Source organism: Pagrus pagrus (assembly GCF_965226575.1).
Source record: "Pagrus pagrus genome assembly, chromosome: 6".
Lineage (NCBI taxonomy): Eukaryota > Metazoa > Chordata > Actinopteri > Spariformes > Sparidae > Pagrus > Pagrus pagrus.
This window is the reverse complement of record NC_140190.1, coordinates 14,675,403-14,692,328: the sequence shown is the minus strand read 5'-3', so window position 1 is coordinate 14,692,328 and position 16,926 is coordinate 14,675,403. Positions and strand designations below refer to the sequence as shown.

At 42.5% G+C, this 16,926-nt stretch overlaps 1 protein-coding gene across 2 annotated transcripts; it reads right to left on the bottom strand.

The window, feature by feature from the left end:
• Positions 1-8,869: 8,869 nt before the first annotated feature.
• On the bottom strand, positions 8,870-16,432 carry safb (scaffold attachment factor B). Of its 2 annotated transcripts, none has more exons than XM_084355373.1 (21): positions 16,153-16,432; positions 15,748-15,838; positions 15,039-15,103; positions 14,726-14,935; positions 14,569-14,631; positions 14,442-14,475; positions 13,205-13,631; positions 12,795-12,838; positions 12,601-12,710; positions 12,358-12,507; positions 11,962-12,047; positions 11,652-11,701; positions 11,479-11,558; positions 11,198-11,340; positions 10,990-11,101; positions 10,586-10,782; positions 10,209-10,386; positions 9,982-10,064; positions 9,798-9,856; positions 9,632-9,686; positions 8,870-9,517 (listed from the first exon to the last, which is right to left on the bottom strand). In XM_084355373.1, exons 1-21 carry the CDS (start codon positions 16,303-16,305, stop codon positions 9,397-9,399), a joined length of 2,511 nt encoding a protein of 836 aa, XP_084211499.1. In that variant the 5' UTR covers positions 16,306-16,432; the 3' UTR covers positions 8,870-9,396. The 2 variants fall into 2 exon arrangements, with proteins under 2 accessions (XP_084211499.1, XP_084211500.1); XM_084355374.1 differs by having other exon boundaries at positions 14,569-14,628.
• Between the last annotated feature and the right edge of the window lie 494 nt (positions 16,433-16,926).

Here is a 16,926-nt window from a genome sequence, read left to right as displayed (position 1 = left end):
CATATTTAAATCTCATGATGAATTATTTAATTGTATGGATGGCTTGGTGTGGGCTGAAAAGCCTTTGTCAGCAGCTCCGACCTGCTGATGCTTTCAAGAGCAGAGTCAGAGTGTGGTCATTTCAGACAGATCTATTTCAGTGTGGGTGTGCCAAACAGCCCCCTCTGCTATTGGTGGGAGAGGGGCGACTCAAAAAAAAAAAAGAAAAAAAAGACAAAGCACAGCTGGATAACAAATGATACCACAATGTACTCACCCATGCCCTTGGATTGCACGCAAATAGGAAGCTTGAGAAGTTTAAAATAAAAAAGAAATGTTGAAAAAAAGCACATTCCGGTCTCCTATCATGTCGTGTGTGATGAAAACAAGATGTTCAGACACTCTGTGCATACTTTATGTTGGCAGTGAGAGCCATTTTGCGGCACTTGGGGGCACCAAGGAAGCTCAGAAACGGCAGAGAAATCAAAGACACATGTCGGATGAGAACAGGCACGAGGGAAATGTGTCTGAGTTTTATGATGATTTTCAGTCCAAAACACCTGCAGGAGAACGTTTCACGCCTCTCCAAACTGAGGCTATAAAACAAGACTGACCTATAGCCTAGATATCTTTCCATCACAATATTGTTGTTCAGTGTGCTACCTCAGGTCAGAACCTGAGTACCACATAATGTTTGATATTAAAGGATAACCTTTCCATGTTTTTAAACGTGATATACGTTCATTTTTCGGAGAATCAGTGCTCTGTGAGATGCCACCCCGCTAGTTTGTTTAACGTACAAAAATATTATTCTTTTAAAACCTGCAGAGCAACTAAACTAAATAAAATTTGGATTAAGATATCACATGTGGAGCGTGACTGAGGAGGAAGGCTGTGTTGTCTCCTTTATGGTCTCCTCTATAAGTTCACTACGCACACAGATGGAAGAGCTTCAACCGTGCAGAAATAGAAACTTAAAGGAGACATATGCTCATTTTCGGGTTCAAAATTTTGTTTTGGGTCACTGCTAGTATATGTTTCCAGAGTCCATTAGGCTAAATGCTAAGAATCAGGTTCACTCTCCTTCACCAAACAACATTTTCTGCATTTTCCGTCCTCAGTAATCATCTGCTGCTCAGTACTTGCCTTTTCTAAATATAGTCTGCTGTTGCTTTCATCTCACATGTTCAAGTATATATATGTTTAGGTGCGTTTGCATGTATGATTGTCGGGAAGGTGCTGCTTATGGCCTGACCAACAGACCCAACCCAGCGATTAAAGAGAAGAGCAACGCCTATCCTCTGGCCTGTGATCTTCGTCCCGATCTCTGTATTCAATGCACTTGACCCCATGGGAGCCTCGCACTGATAAACTACAGGGCAAACATGTCATATCCTGTATGAGATGAGACACACCCTGGCACACTCATCAAAATTATGTTTGGCAGCATGGAGGAGGAGTTTGTGAGGAGGTTACTCAGACAGACGGACGGACAGCTTGTGGTGTTTCGGCCTGTAAACGGATCTGGTTTAATGTCGTTCAGTCCATTTGATCTCCAATTAGGGTTTTGTTTTGACCCCGAGACCCGCTGAGGAAATTAAAAGATCACTGCGGAGAGAACAGTGATTTCCTGCTGAGGAGGAATTTGTTCACTTTCCTGTTGCTGCTTTTTCTCCTGCGAACCTGAAAGGCTGCACATTTGTTTCACATTACTCCGCCGTGAGATGATGTCGGCTGCAGCCTGCAAAAGCAGAGCAGATCAGTGTTGAGCCACGCAAACCGCCTCACGCATCTGCTGATTGCAAATATTTAAATTATTCACAAATACACTGAGTCTGTTTCCTTATATGTCTCTTCTTCTTTCCAGTATTTACGTGTGTCGTCTACGCAGGTGTAGTCACAGGTGTTACTTCGGTCCCACAATAATAACAGCATACAGTCAGCCGAGCTCAAACAAATTCTCCTAAAGTGAGACGTAAATCTCTAAACATGTGTTTAAGCAGCCGTGCAAACACACTCTCACAGGGTGAAATCCTCAACATAAACGCTCATTCTGATGACTCACTGAGAAGGCTGATTCTCGGGAAAAGGAAAACATGGATTGGGTTTCACAGGACGTCGCAGCATAAATATTCTTGTCGGCGTAGCTTGCAGGGCCTCACTGTGTTTCAGAGTGTGTGTACAGTATGTGAGAGCTGCTGACTTTCATGTTTTCTGGTGACTTTTAAAGGAGACCTGTTATCCTTTTTCGTTTTTTTCCTTTCCTGCAATGTGCTATGTCAGTTCTTGTGCATGTAAAAGATCTTGAAAGTTAAAAAGGTCAAAGTCCACACCAACAGAAGCTCCTCTCTCCCACAGAAAACACTGAACCTGAAACGCCTCGTCATTCATCCCGCTTTTAATTCTCACACTACGTCGCCATGTCACACATTTGCATAATTCACGTGTGGCTGCTAGTTTGTCATGTAAGAATTGATTTGGCACAGCTGCTCTGCTGTCGTTAGCGGTGCTGGGTCAGGCGTGTGTGAGCTGACCAATCAGAGGAGACACGGGGGGCCTTAAAGAGACAGGAGCTAAAACAGAGCGTTTCAGATGGGGGGGAATACAGAGCTGCAGCACTGGATGGGAAAACTGATGTGTTTTTTCAATTAAAGCATGTAAACATATTCTCGCAGTAACCCAAAATAAATTATGAACCTGAAAATGAGCATAATATGTCTCCTTTAATGCTAACATGGCTTGATTTTGATCCAGGGCGACACTTCCATCCTCTTCTCAGTTCTTTAACTTCTATTTTGCACATTGTGGTCTGCGCAAGGCCATCCATTCATTGTTTTTCTTCACTGCACTGACACACTGTGTTCCCTTTTATCTGAATGTTTCAACTCTGTTTGATGGCCATCAGTTGCCAGACACATCAGGACATGAAAAGACCTTCAGGAAATTCAGCTGAGACCTTGAATGCCAGCGAGAGAATAAATAATGTCAAAGAACAAAAAACACCAATCGCCAATTACAGGCGATGGTTTCACATTTTACTTAGTGGTATGCAAGTTAAAGAGAAAGCCCTAATTAGCCGACATCAGAGTGTATTTGAGCTTTAATTGTCCATTCAGAATCCATTAGAGGAGGAAACAGTATTGCTGGGCAGGGGAGAGAGAAAGAAAGGCTCCTCAGTGGGGGTTCAGTCTTTTACGAGTCTCCTACTAAAGAAACAGTCAGGTCGTAAAATAGTGCAGAAAGAAGAGGGAAGGAGGAGACGTGTGTGAGTGAGTGAGAGAAGCAGTATTTTATTCCCTCTATTCAAGGGTGACATGGAGAGGTTGTGTTATGCACTTGTGCCGGCAGTTTAACGAGGAAGTTAATTGAGTCGCGTGTGTGTGCACAGGACGTTTGGGTGTTTATATCTAACATACACTGAGCGTGTCTCTTGTTTGTATCCACTGTTCACTGTAAACTGTGTGTGCCTCTTTTATGAACCTTTCAGCCGTCATTTTCCAGTAAGTGAACCACTTTCACAGGAAGACTCATCTACAAAGGTCCTCCAGCTGTGTCAAAATATACAATTTAGATCATACTTATAGATTATCTGATGTACGTAGAATGCAACATGTACAGAAATGTCCAGACAAACCAGCCGAGTCACCAGGATATAATGTTAGCAGCTAACGTTTCCATCTCCATCCGTGATTGTGGACACCAAACTGCGTATTTAAAGCCAAACCATTATTTTTAGCAAAGTGTTTTTGTGTCTAAACCTAAGCAGAGCACAAGCACAATGTGGTGACACATGAGAAGCAGAAAATTCTACCCAGACAAACAGAAAGTTGCAGCATAAAGAAACGTTAACTTAACAGTGATTTTCCAGAAAAATTGGGTTGAAACTAAACATTATTTTTGTTTTATTTGACCTGCATGCGTCTTGGTTTTGCAAACAAAAAAGCAGATAAAATCACCTTTGTGGTCTCGCTGTGAGCCATTTTGTCTTTGTTCATGACCTTTTACAGCATATCATCTTTGACATATATAAACATATATTTAGATATACATGAAACCTAAGTGCATGCACAGATTCCAAACCTTATGGCAGCACTGAGGACTTTTCTTTCAGGCAGTGAGATAAGGCATGAGGGGAATGTAGGCGCTATGTTTTGACAAGAGGAATGCGTCTATCACGAATAGTCTTTTAAGAAAATCAATTGACGTTATGCCTAAAAATATGTGCCGTTTTGCCTGTGCAGAGCCTTTTAACTGCTATCAAACCCAGAAAAGTGATCTCAGTGAGGGTCTGACTCTGCCAATAATATATGAGAGCTGGTAGTGTTACTTACCACGCAAGATTGGAAGGAAGCCAGAAACATCAGCCCTCCCCCTTATATAATGTCTGACATATGTAATATATATATATATATAAATGTACTGTACATATATTGCACAAATAGACAGAGGAACGAACTGGAGGCCAAACATCTGTTGCTGCGCGCTCACTCTAAACTGTCCTTTACACACGCTGTTGAGTAAATGAATGCCTCCACACATTTGTCATGGATGCTCACAGAGTCCTGACTGTGATATGCACACATATGTACACACATATGGATGCGTGAAGGCTGCGATGCACACACACACACACACACACTCCAGTAACTCTTTGTGCTCAGTTGGGTCTCTCCAGTTTTTTTCCATCACAGTTTCATGCCTGTTCATTACATAAGTGCTATTACACATGTGTGTGGATGGCTATATGTCTGTGTTATGAGAGGAATGCAGCAGAGCAGAAGCATGAATGAGTCCTATGTTCGGTTCATGACGGCAGCTGGTCATGCTGCAGCGTTCAGTCGGTTTAAAGAAAGATTGTGCATGCAGCAGTCGGCGGCAGTCTGGTGTGAGCCGACTTTCTCAATTCTCCAGTGATGTCCCAAGTCAGGAGGGAGAAGACATTTCATAACTGTTTGATTTCAGCTCATCCAGACGGTGCCAGCGTCTGTCTGTCCCGGCAGCAGAGAGAAGGGGGTTGCAAATGTGGGCTGAGGCAGCGCAACGTTCAGTCCAGTTAACTTTTCCTAAATTATTTGAATTATTTCCCAACTTAATCTTACCTGAGAATACATTTCAAAGGATTGATCAATGGATTTATGAAGTCGTTAAGTCATGTGTTTTGTTTCTTGTGCAACCAGACATTAGAAAATAACAAACTGAACCCTGAGAAGGACATCGAAGACTATTTTCAGGTCAGGCATGAAGACTTTGGGACAGAGTTTGCTTATATTGTGTAGCATCCCCCTGATGTCTGACTCTCCAGTTGTACCTCTCCATGATAAGGTCTTGGACTGCAATGACCCAGCTTGGCTCAGATTTGGCCTTCGCTCTCTTTTCATCAGCATGGCTGCTGTCTGAGCCTGATGTCTTTGGCAGCCAGAAAACAGAGTTTGCAACATTCCCATCATGCCACTGCCCAGCAGTCCGACATGAAGTCTGGGTAAAGAGTAAGGATTATCATTCTAGCTGCAGACTTCCACCAGATGAAGGATCATCTATCTATGGTCCACAACAATGAAGCCCTGCATATCTCGTTCTCCTCCCTGCAGGTCAAGCTGTTTCTCTGAGCTTCAGTTCCCTGGAAACATAATAAGGATGTTGTCTCAGCTTTGTTTTCCGACAGCTGATCAAGGGAGCTCCTGGTGGATCCACCTGTGGTGGTCTCAGGTCTGGTACCTCGCTGAGCAACATACAAAGGAGCTAATGCCCACGAGTGTACAACACACATTCAGCCGTATCTCAGCTCCCCTGCTGCCGCTCTAACGTTAAAATGCACTGCCACTGATGCGACCTTACCGATAACCTGCTGTGTGATATGATGTGAATTGTCTGTTTCTCACGTACAGGACGCAGGTGAAGCTCTGGCACCTGCTGTAGTCGCCATATTACCTGCTATAGCTCCACACACCATCACGAAGGAAGAGAGAAAGCTTGTTTGTGACATTAGAAAATGTCGAGTGAAGCAAAATGCATCACAGTTTGTAAAATCTAGAGTCAGAGTAGCCAAATCCATCTTATGATCGACAGCCACTCAAAAGGTCATAAACCCAAGTGACTATCCAACATAAACCCAGAGAGAACGGAAGGCACAACCAACGTAGAAACATGGAGGACACTTCAGTTGGACAGACATCAGAGAAAATAAGCACAGTTACTTTCCAAAGGCAGGAATTTGGGTTATAATGTTACACAGCATGGAGGTGGCCCTGGGGATCAGTGGTGTGTGTGTGTGTGTGTGTGTGTGTGTGTGTGTGTGTGTGTGTGTGTGTGTGTGTGTGTGTGTGTGTGTGTGTTCATTCCTTCTATGCTGACCTCACCGTGTGTGTGCTTGCATAAACATCTTTCTTTCTTTGAGTGTGTATCCAGGTGAGCTCGGAGCCTGTGCGCCCCTCTGCCCGGAGGCCGTGGACATGCTGTTTTAGGCTGTTCGTTGTGCCACATCTGGTGGACTATTTGCGGTGGTGGAGCGGTCTGTCTTAGCGAGAGGAGAAAAGATATGAACCAGTCAAGGGGTCACTGCTACATGTCCTGATTTCATCCCCAACAGTCGTGTCCTCGAGGGCCCCATCCTCCCTGTCAGTTTTACTCACTGCTGTCAGTCGTTTCCAACTGACTGCAAGAGTTCTTGTCACACACAGCTGTTTGCAATGAAAATGTTGTATATCTGCTGATTCTACAGTTTAATTAACTGTTGATTAATCTGCTTAATAACATCTAAATATTCTGTAAATAAATAAGACCAGTTTAATCTCCTATTTATGGTTATATACCACTCTCTAGTGGACAAAAGGAAAACGACAGAGGAAGGTTGGGGAAGTTTTTGGAAAGAAACTTTATTGAAATGTGTAAAAGGTTCTTCACCAACATAAATGACATGACGCATTATTAAACATTATTACATGTTGTGGTTACCAAACGTGATGTAGCATTATGGTATTCTGGAAATTAAAAGGTTTATTATAATGACATTGAATAATTGAAATGATACATGTGTACACATACAGTAGGTCCAAATAAACGGTTCTTATGCTGAGCTGAGCCAAATGATCTGGCTCAATACAAAGAGCCATAACTCCCATCACTAGTCATGACAGGCAAAACCTGTCCCTCCATCGTTAGTTGTTTAATGTTGTCTCTTCAGACTTTTTTAAAACAATATGATCAAGTTTTCTCTCAAAGCTCACAAAACACGTAACTGACTCGTGATCATGTCCAAACCAAACCTTGAAGTTTGACCACAGCATTTCAGTTACAAAGTTTTTAAGGGATTTTGGACGCTTTTTCTGGGATACACCTTCAACTTCACTTCAATTAAACTCAAATTACAACCTGAGCCGGATGTTGAGCACTTCCCCAGTGATCAACACACACTATGAGTCATCATTTGTGCTTCATGACGAATGAGCTGCAGGGTGTTGTAGGAGGAAAGTATCTGTTGATAGAGAGGAACTCCATTTGTTGAAGAGGAACTTGGGGACGCTAATAGATAAGAACCAAGGAAGTATGAGTGAAGAAGGAGCTATATCTGGAAATCATATCGAAGACAAAGCTAGTCATGACTTACGAGCGCAGAGGTCAAGATCCTAGTCAAGATCATTTCCTGTTGCGATACAAAATATGTTGGACAATGTGCTATTCTGCTGACAGAATGATAAATGCAACATTGACTCCTACTGAGGTCACTGTCAGGAGGTGATGTTGTTGGACTCGGACCAGTTCTCCCAGGCCTCCCACTGGGTTTACTATTGCAGCCGACAGCTTCTCACCCCATTTCATCAGTCTTCACTGGAGGTCTACAAGTCATGTGAAATACATCTTCTTCCATCACTCGACTTCAAGTTGTCTAACACTTCTGCTATTTGGAAATGTTTCATGGCACCAGAACAGCAAATACCGACCATACTGTATGTTACAATACAAGTATTAGAATCATCGTCACTTGATGGCGACCTGCTGAATGTGTTTAGTATTGTTAATATTTTTGTTAAGTTACTAGCTTACAAAATGTTACTAACAAATATCTTTAAAAAAATAGTTAAACCACCTTTATCAGCTTCCATCATTAAAGCGATGAACACGTTCTCGTATCAATAACTATCCAATAATATATTATTCTGAAATGCTATTCCACATGAATTCTTTTACTTTTGGTACTTTAAATATATTGATGGTAAGTCTTCTGTATTTTTACTTTTGTAAAAATTTAAAGGCATGACTTTCACTACATGGTAGTATTGCCATTTGCTTAAGGACAAGCTCTGAGTACTGCTCCCGACTCTGGTAATCATGCTGCGCTCTATCCACTTCCTAAACATTCTTACTTTAAGGCTGTTATTCATCAATCAGAAGTTTTCTATGATGCAGCAACATTATCATATCCAACTATTGTTTTTCAGAGCATTCCCAAATCTTAGAGGGAGCCGTTTTCTAGTCATTTCAATCCTACTTGAATCCTAATCAGGTTAAGAGTTGACAACAGAGCTCTGATGAAATTATTGAAATTTAGATAGTTGTTTTAATGTTTCATCATGACAGTGCAAAAACCTTAAAGTTTCTGTGCTCAGTGTGAATTTAAAAAACATTCGTTGTGAGCATTTGAGTAACACCGCTGCGTAAAAATGAAAAATATTTTTATTGTGGGAGGCAATTTCACCCTGTAAATTTTTACAACTGAGCCCCACGAGACACCAGTAGCTGATACTCTCTGCAACTGCACTGAGCATGGCAACTAAACAAGAAATCAAAATAAAATAACACTTTTATGCAAAAAAGTAAAAACACATTTGAGTTACAGAAAACTTAAGTTCAAACAGCATACAGGACACTTTAATCAATAGATTGTGAACACATACACGCTTGAGGGGCTTTTATTACCATAATCCAACAATCACACAAATCAAATACTATTTACAAAAAAAGCACTAATTGAAATATTAGGAGAAAAAAAAACGTAGCCAAGAATGGTCAGAATGTGACATGTGGTTTAAAAACCTTTTCTTCAGCAGCACAACTTCAACCATCTTGGCTTATTATAAAAAAAAGAATAACGTGGATAAGGCTCTTCTGACAAACTGGGGTACAGAGAGAACACTGGTGAGGTCCACCACGGGCCAACATTTTCTTGCAACCAGACAGTATTGTTATGCAAACAAGGAAGATGTGACTGAATGATAAACACAAGGGAGATCACTACATCACAAACAGGAAAAAAAAAAAAAAAGGAAGCGGCCAGAAAAATAAAAGATATCCGTCAAACATGAACTGGAACTGTGTCAAAAAAGAATTCTGAATTTAAAAACATGTACAAAACCGAGTAGGTCTCATTTGATGAGGTGACCTACTCACACGGTCCCACTATCGTCTTCAGACAGACGTGCATCAGTAGCGTCGACCAAAAGCTCCACCCTGCAGTCCGCTGCCCTGCATCAGCTGGTTCTGTCTGTTGAGAGCTCCGGAGAGGGACTGAGACGTTCCTGTGTTCATGTAGCCACCGCGGCTGCTAATAAACGAAACGCAGAGACACAACGATCAGTAATGAATAAATGATGCTGCAGTTGAAGCTGGTTCTGGCTTAAAAGAAAAAAAATTAGGCTTTAAACCAGCCGATACTCACCCTGCCATTCCTCCACGAGTCATGTGGCTCTGGCCTGGGATGGCACCGTCTCTAGCTGGAACAAAAAATGCAAAACGTCAGACACATGCACCAAGACTACAGCACTTATAGCACCAGAGTCTATTGCCATTAAGTAGGATACAAACTACAGTTTCAAGATGTGTACCTTGCCATGGTCTGTCTCCATCCATCTTCCGACTGGAGTCCCAGTCTCGACCTCCTTCCCTATAAGACAAACAAAAATCATTTGTACAAGTTTTTTCCTCCTTCAGGAAAACTGTCAGCACTTGACTGTTTAGGCTTTCAAACGGCTTGAGGTGAAGCCAGTGTGAACTCAGTTTGGCACTCACCTGGGGTTAACGCGTTTGTCATAGCCTCCACTCCAAGAGTCTCTGCCATCTCTGCCATGTCTGTCTGACCTGTCTGAGAAGTGCTGCAAGGAGAGACGCAAGAAAGTTTGACTCACACCATGTTCATGATGCACTTGATACAAATATTAGGCATCACATTGCCTACAAACAGTTAAACACATTGGTGTTCCTATTTTGATTCAAAGAGTCCAAACTGTTCCTCTTACCTGACCATCTCTGTCTGCACCGATGCCACGAGTGTTGTCACGCCTGTCTATCATCGTGTCTTCTTGGTAACGGCCCCGGTCCCTGTGGTCGAAGTCCTGATAACGATCCTGTCGAGTAAAGTCTGAACGGCTGTAACGGTCATCCATGGTCATGCGCTTATCAGGCCAGTCATCTTTCCTAAAACAGAAGCAGGCCACAACATCCAGAATGAGGTTCATTCTCTGCATATGCAGCACATACAAAAGTACTTAAACTCATCTTCTAGTTGGCAATATTCTAATACTGATAGAAGCCAACAGAATTGAACCACTGCTAAGCTATAAATCCACTTAATCATTCTTTTTAAAATCTCTACACTAGGTTTGTTTTTATTTACCTGCCATCCATGTCATACGGCCTCTTAACGGAGCGTCGCTCCTGTTCGTAACGCAACTGCTCCTGCTGCCGTCGCAGCTCGTCGCGCTCCCTGAGGATCCTCTCCTGCTCACGCCGCCTCTCGTACTCAATACGCAGTCTTTCCCGCTCCAAGAACTGACGCTCCATGCGGTCTGCATCAAGGCGCTGCTTCTCAGCCTGGAAATCAAACCATTCAGTAACATTCAATTCCATTGTTGTAATGTTATCAAACTTGTGAGAAATGGAGGAAACTTGGAAGCAAAATTATTGATGAACAGATATTTCGATTACTTTATTACTTGAATTGGAAACAGTAAATGAATTCTACAGGTTAAGATTTGCACCAGAGAAAACAATGTAGGAAAAGTGGGCAGAAATACTGACCTCCAGCCAGTGTCTCTTCCGCATCAAGTGTTTCCTCTCCTCTTTCTCCCGGAACAGACGGATTCGCTCGCGCTCACGATCCGGACGGTTGTCACGATCACGGTCCCGGTCACTGAAATAAGATGGCCAAAATCAATCCCCCAGCTTCAAATGTCATCTGTTTTGCTTCATGGTAGGTTCAGGCTGTTATTTTTTGCACGATCCTTACGTGAATCTGCGTCTCTCCACCTCTCTGATCTCCCTCTCTCGTTGTCTCTGCCTCTCCCTCTCTCTCTGCTCCTTGATCTGGTCAAACGACAGGATGTCTTTCTTCTCCTTACTGGGTGACTTGCGGTCCCGACTCTTTGAGCTCTGAGGGCCAGAAACAATATATAAATATAAGTTAGGGAAGAGTATCTGGAGGTCAAAGTAACATCTGGCCTGCAGATGTGAATGACAAGTCTCTTCATAGGGGTAATATGGGGATTTATAGGGTGAATGTTAACGTACTCGTTCCTTGCTTTTGGTTTTGACGCTGATGACAGGCTCTCCTTTGGACTTGTCCATGACTACAGTCCTCTCATTTCGCCCTGTCAAAACAAATACAATTGATATTCAGAATATAAGAAAATGTGGTAAATTACTTGATGCGCACAAGCTGGAAATTATCCCACATTTCTCACCTTTGCCATCTTTTCCTTCTCCCTCAGACTTCTCGTCCTTTCCTTCAGATCTATTGAAAATATTAACAAGACTATCAGCAATTTTTTTTTAACAACAATCCAATGACTGGTTTACTTTTCTGTCACTGATAGCTTACTCAGTCTTGGCCTCTAACCGCTATGGTTAAAGGTTACCACTGGGGCAAGCCATGCTAAAAATGGATGCAGCCATGATATTTAAAAGCATCCTAGGCTAAAATTACCGAGCCGGTGGGGCCATTTTTAGTAAGAGACTTTACTTGAGCATGCAGCAGCTTGTAGGCAGTCTTACTTGGAGTCAGAGGAGTGTCTCCTGTCACCAGACTTCTTGGTGTCATTCTTGTCAGCTGGCTTCTTCCCGGCAGGCTCATTTTTAGCCTACAATATTTAAACAGGGACATGTTTATTCACTCATCTGGCTCGCCTTATCCCTCTGGACACCTTTGTGTATGCATATCAAATTAGGACTGAATGTCAAGTGTAATTACAATCCATCAGGTTAACAAAACTTGTAATTCTTCACCAGACACTCAAGCTCCGAGTTAAATAACATAAAAAAGGTTCTTAAAAACATTACAAATGCTAAGATTCACTCAGATCCACAGCGTCTCCTCTGGATGGTAATTTGATAATTGGAAAAACCAGGGAACACACTACAATGAAGGAATTATCTTTCTCCAACACTGACCCGCTCCACAGAGATCATCCTGCCATGCAGCTCTGTCCTGTGAAGGTGGCTGATACACTTGGTGGCCTCCTCTGTGGAAGACATGGTGACAAAGCCATAGCAACGGGCCCCAGGGCTCTTGGCGTTGGTCACCACCTTAGCTCCGACAACCTGCAGGAAATGGAGACGGAGATGATTTTTTCAGATCAAATATAAAAGATTTTTAATTCTAGGCACCGTGAGGGATAGTGTGTATGGACTCACCTTGCCATACTTGCTGAAGAGAGTCTTCAGATCGGTCGCTCTGGTAGTGGAGGAGAGACCACTGACCCACAGATTCCTGCTACTGCTTGCTGCCGCACCGCTTCCAGCAGCTACACACAAAATACACAATTAATGAGCATTCATCCATCCATTGAATTTGAAGGATCCGAACATGGAAAAAACACTTCACTCACCCTTTTCATCTTTTGACTCGGTCTTGCCATCGTTTTCCTCAGAGCTAGGGACAAAGAAAAAAAAGCCATAAACGTACAGCAGTGAGGATACCTGGGCTTTCTCCTCACAAAGATGTATATATTTATGTGTTCTATGCTATAATACATAACTGACAGTGATCAGCCCATCATGTACCAAAGTGCAGTGGTTTAACAGTGAATAAATGGAGCTATACCCTATGGCAATCCCAATACAATACTGATTAATGGGTAATCAAGTGGGGTACGTGGGTGTAAGGAATGACAAATGAAAACAGACAAATGCACAGAACGTTTTTACCTCCAAAAGAGCATCCAAATTTTGCTAGCACAAAGGAGCCAATGCAACAGAGATAGCCATTTTGGTTTCTAGTAGACAGAAAGCAACAAACCTTTTTTTCTGATCATCGCCCTCTACAGAAGAGGACTCTTTCACTGTCGAGGCTGAATCCGCAGCAGCGTTCTCTTCTGTCTTCTCATCCTCCTCACCCTTCTTAGAACCCAATTCTGAATCAACAGTTTCACCCACAGCGCCCTGTTTGCTTACACTAACAGCCTGAGAGCTTTCATTTTCAGCGTCCATTGTCTCTTCTGGGACATTCTGCGTGTCCCCAACCTCTTTGGTGTCAGTCTCCACAACATCCCGGTCGCTCACCACATCTCCGGAAGCGGCCATGTCGGACTTGGCACCAGTGTCGGGCACATTTTCTTCCCCTCCGGCGGTGACAGCTTGCTCTTCTTCAGGGCTCGTCTCGTGGCTCTGGTGGTGATCTTCGTTAAGCGGCTCAGATAAACAAGACCCGGCTACTTTGTCATTTTCTACGGATTTAACAGGAATAGAATGGCACAGAGTTTAATCACTTCTGAAACACAGCAATGGTTAACGAGGAACTGGCAAGGCCTGGATTAGGAACGTCATGACCACTGGCCTGTGCTCTTAGAGCTATGTATTAAAACGATGAAGTAGACCCTAACGAGAGACTGGAAAAGAACCCAAAGGCTGGAGGACAACCAAACAACTAGTGCAACTAACACTTTGGCTCATTTCACAAGCTGAACCACTTCACTCTGTTCACCTGATCCAAAGCAGACAAAGAGTTCAGTGCTGAAGAAAGCCACAAGATCAGCAGTACAGCAGTAGATTCTCGCTGCAGTCCCATCTTCTTTCAGCCTTTGAACTTTCCCAGTGTCCATTCGTGATGGCCAGAACTTCAGCTCAAGTCCAGCAATTTCATATCCAGCTGATTTCTGAGTCAGTGTCCTAAAAAAGCCGTAACAGTTGATGAGTCTTGATGGATCTTCTTTGTCTTGATCTTCATGTGGCAACCTGGAAACACTGCAATCACCTGCAACACCTCCCTGACCTTTGGAATTTAATTGCTGACAGTGTGCATCAAATTGTTAACCACTGCTGTTTTACTACTACAAAAACATAACTGGCAACTTAAATCAATATTTACCAGTGATATTATTAATTGTGGTTAACCAAATTTGTCCAAAAAGCCAGCAATTCCCTTTGGGCTTCCAGTCTCTCTTCTTGGTTGAAACTAACCTAAAGTGTTTGCATTCCAAGCTCAACACTGTAAAAAAGATGCTTCCATCTTTTTATAAACCATTTTTCACCAGTACCTGTTTCTTCTTTCACGTCATCTGCATCTGGATCCTGAGTCAAAAAGAAAAGAGGGACGTTTCAGTGAAGGTGACCAGTTGTAACATTTCGTTTTACTGCAACTTCAATATTTGATAGGGAACATACCATATTGATAGATGAGCATGTCATGTATTCATCCTTATCTAACATCTCAGAGTCCTCCATCTGCTAAAATAGATACAAATGCAGACACATTAATACATTTCATTAGGACAAATAAAGGATAGACATCAGTTGACATGTTTATAGTCTAGTTTCTCACCTCTGGACCGCCTGCTTCACCTTCTGACTCCAGGGCTCTGTCGTCATGCTCGTCGTTCAATGCTGCCTCATCGTCAGAGTGATAATTCTCCATGTCACCCTCATCAACATCTTCGGCTGGTATCCCATTGTCATTCTCCGTCTCATCCAGAATGTTCATGTCGAGGATGTCCATTTCCTGCATGTTCTCGTGCTCATCCTGAAGCTCCTCCTGAAAAAGACAGGGGACATTTGTCAACGTCAATATCCAGTGTCTAACAACTTTGCAGTCGTATCATGTTAAGAGCAATGTGAAAATTGTTCAGCAAACTCACATGGCCATCATGAGAATCCTCCTCAATAGTAGTGTCCTCTGGTTCGTCATTCTCTTGCCTTGTGTCTACAGAAAAGAAAAATCAATATGTTCAGACAAAGTCCTCATTTGGGTGTCTTATAAGTATCAAACAGTATTTTGCAATCCAACCCATTAGAGACATGTGGCAGGTTACACAATTCAAACACTTCAAAAAGTTCTGCAACTGTGTCACAAAAGTACCGAGTCAACCCTCGAGTCTGCACATTAGGTACATCTAACACATATCAATATCAACTAAAACCTTACAAGGTATTTAGTTTTGGAGAAGAACTTTAAATAATAAGGTAATAATACAAACTCAGAAATATTGAGCATTTCCCTAACTGAATAAACAAGTTGTCCTCAGAGGAAAATAAGGTCCCAAGAACACTGTTTGAAACTATAAAAGGTGGCAGGGTACGTCAAATATAAACAAAGTAAAACCGTATGTAATTGTGTTGTTCTTTAAGGACAGTGTGATTATTCACTCATGAAAACAAAAGAAAACAAAGGTGATTTCGAAACTACACAGTGCACCTTTAAGTTGCAATTCATTCGGAAAGTCAGTGAGTTTTTGCGATGTGTTAACCCAAGACAGCCTGTTTAAGTGTCCACAGCCACTCAGTACCATGAGGACTCTCCAGTAAACGTCGTGTCACACTGTAAAGTCCATCTAACACATACTGTACCTTTGGCAGTCCGTTTAGGAGTAGCTTTCTTTGGGGCTGAATCCGGAGTGAGGATAATCTCATCAGGATTTCCGCCTTCTTCCTCGATTGCCTAATGGAGATTAAACCAAAACCACGAACGACAATTAATATAGACACACAGCGTGACATTCAGTAGTTCATGTAAAAAGCCATTTAAGTGTAAGAACTTAATGCTAACGATCGCTAGATGCTTGGCGCAAACGTTGGCTAACAGTCAGCACTAGCGCGCAGTTCAGGTCAATGGGCCTCGTGAGCTAGCATTAGCATCAAGTTGATATTATTTGAGAGGGGGGCCTTTGTTTACCCACAAATCGCAGGCGTCTGTAGTAATTGTATTATTAAAATGCAGCGTCTGTATTGTGCAACAAGTGAGTAGTCTCTGACCTTTTTCAGACGCTCCGAAAGCACACTTTTGACACCCGTGGTGTCCAGGTTTCGTTTCTTCAGCTCGGCCTTCAGATCGATAACTCTCAGCTCCGACAGTTTGCGGACCTCTGCGCCCTCCAGGACCTCCATGTCTGCTGATGGGTCAGCCATCGTTTAGTCCGTGAAAATGTCTCTTCAGCTTGAAGTTCTCCTTGTATGCACTTTATTTATTAGCGCTGCACCACGGATGAATGCAGCTCGCAAGCTAAACTAATGCAAAATGGAGGCCGCGGCAAGCCACTTGACGTGAAGGCGCATGCGCAGTACAGTTACAGTGCAGAGACAAGCACAGGAGAGAGAGCTGCACTCATTTGTAAACATTGATCAATCACAGCAGCTCCTCATCAACAGCAGTTTGATGACCACTATTACACTAAAAGTTTCTCCCTCAGGGAAAAAGCCAAACGAGACACAGGGTGACAGGAACTTCATTTTTACACAGTAGCCCAATTTTCCTCCAAAGAGATCCCAACACAGTATACATACAGTATGATTGCAGTGTACTTTATGGATGTTAATGTTTGATAGTTTCATTCCTACCTGTGTCATCGTGACTAAGTGTGCTCCAGGAGACACTTTGTGTAGTGTGAACTACCACATAAGTGGTTTTGAGTACTTTGACGGGTGTCTTTATGTCTTTGGACAGATTTTGTCAATGTGATCAAACTATATAGATATATTGTAAACACACATTCAGTGTTAAAATATGAATAAACAAGAAACATGCAAATG

What these genes read in the sequence shown, in the direction of transcription:
- safb (XM_084355373.1), bottom strand. Translation starts at nt 16,305, where the DNA reads ATGGCTGACCCATCAGCAGACATGGAGGTCCTGGAGGGCGCAGAGGTC. An exon ending in CATGCTCATCTATCAATATG is followed by an intron (nt 14,476 to 14,568) that starts GTATGTTCCCTA and finishes TTTTTGACTCAG; the next exon opens with GATCCAGATGCAGATGACGT. An exon ending in GGAAGAGACACTGGCTGGAG is followed by an intron (nt 10,783 to 10,989) that starts GTCAGTATTTCT and finishes TTTGATTTCCAG; the next exon opens with GCTGAGAAGCAGCGCCTTGA.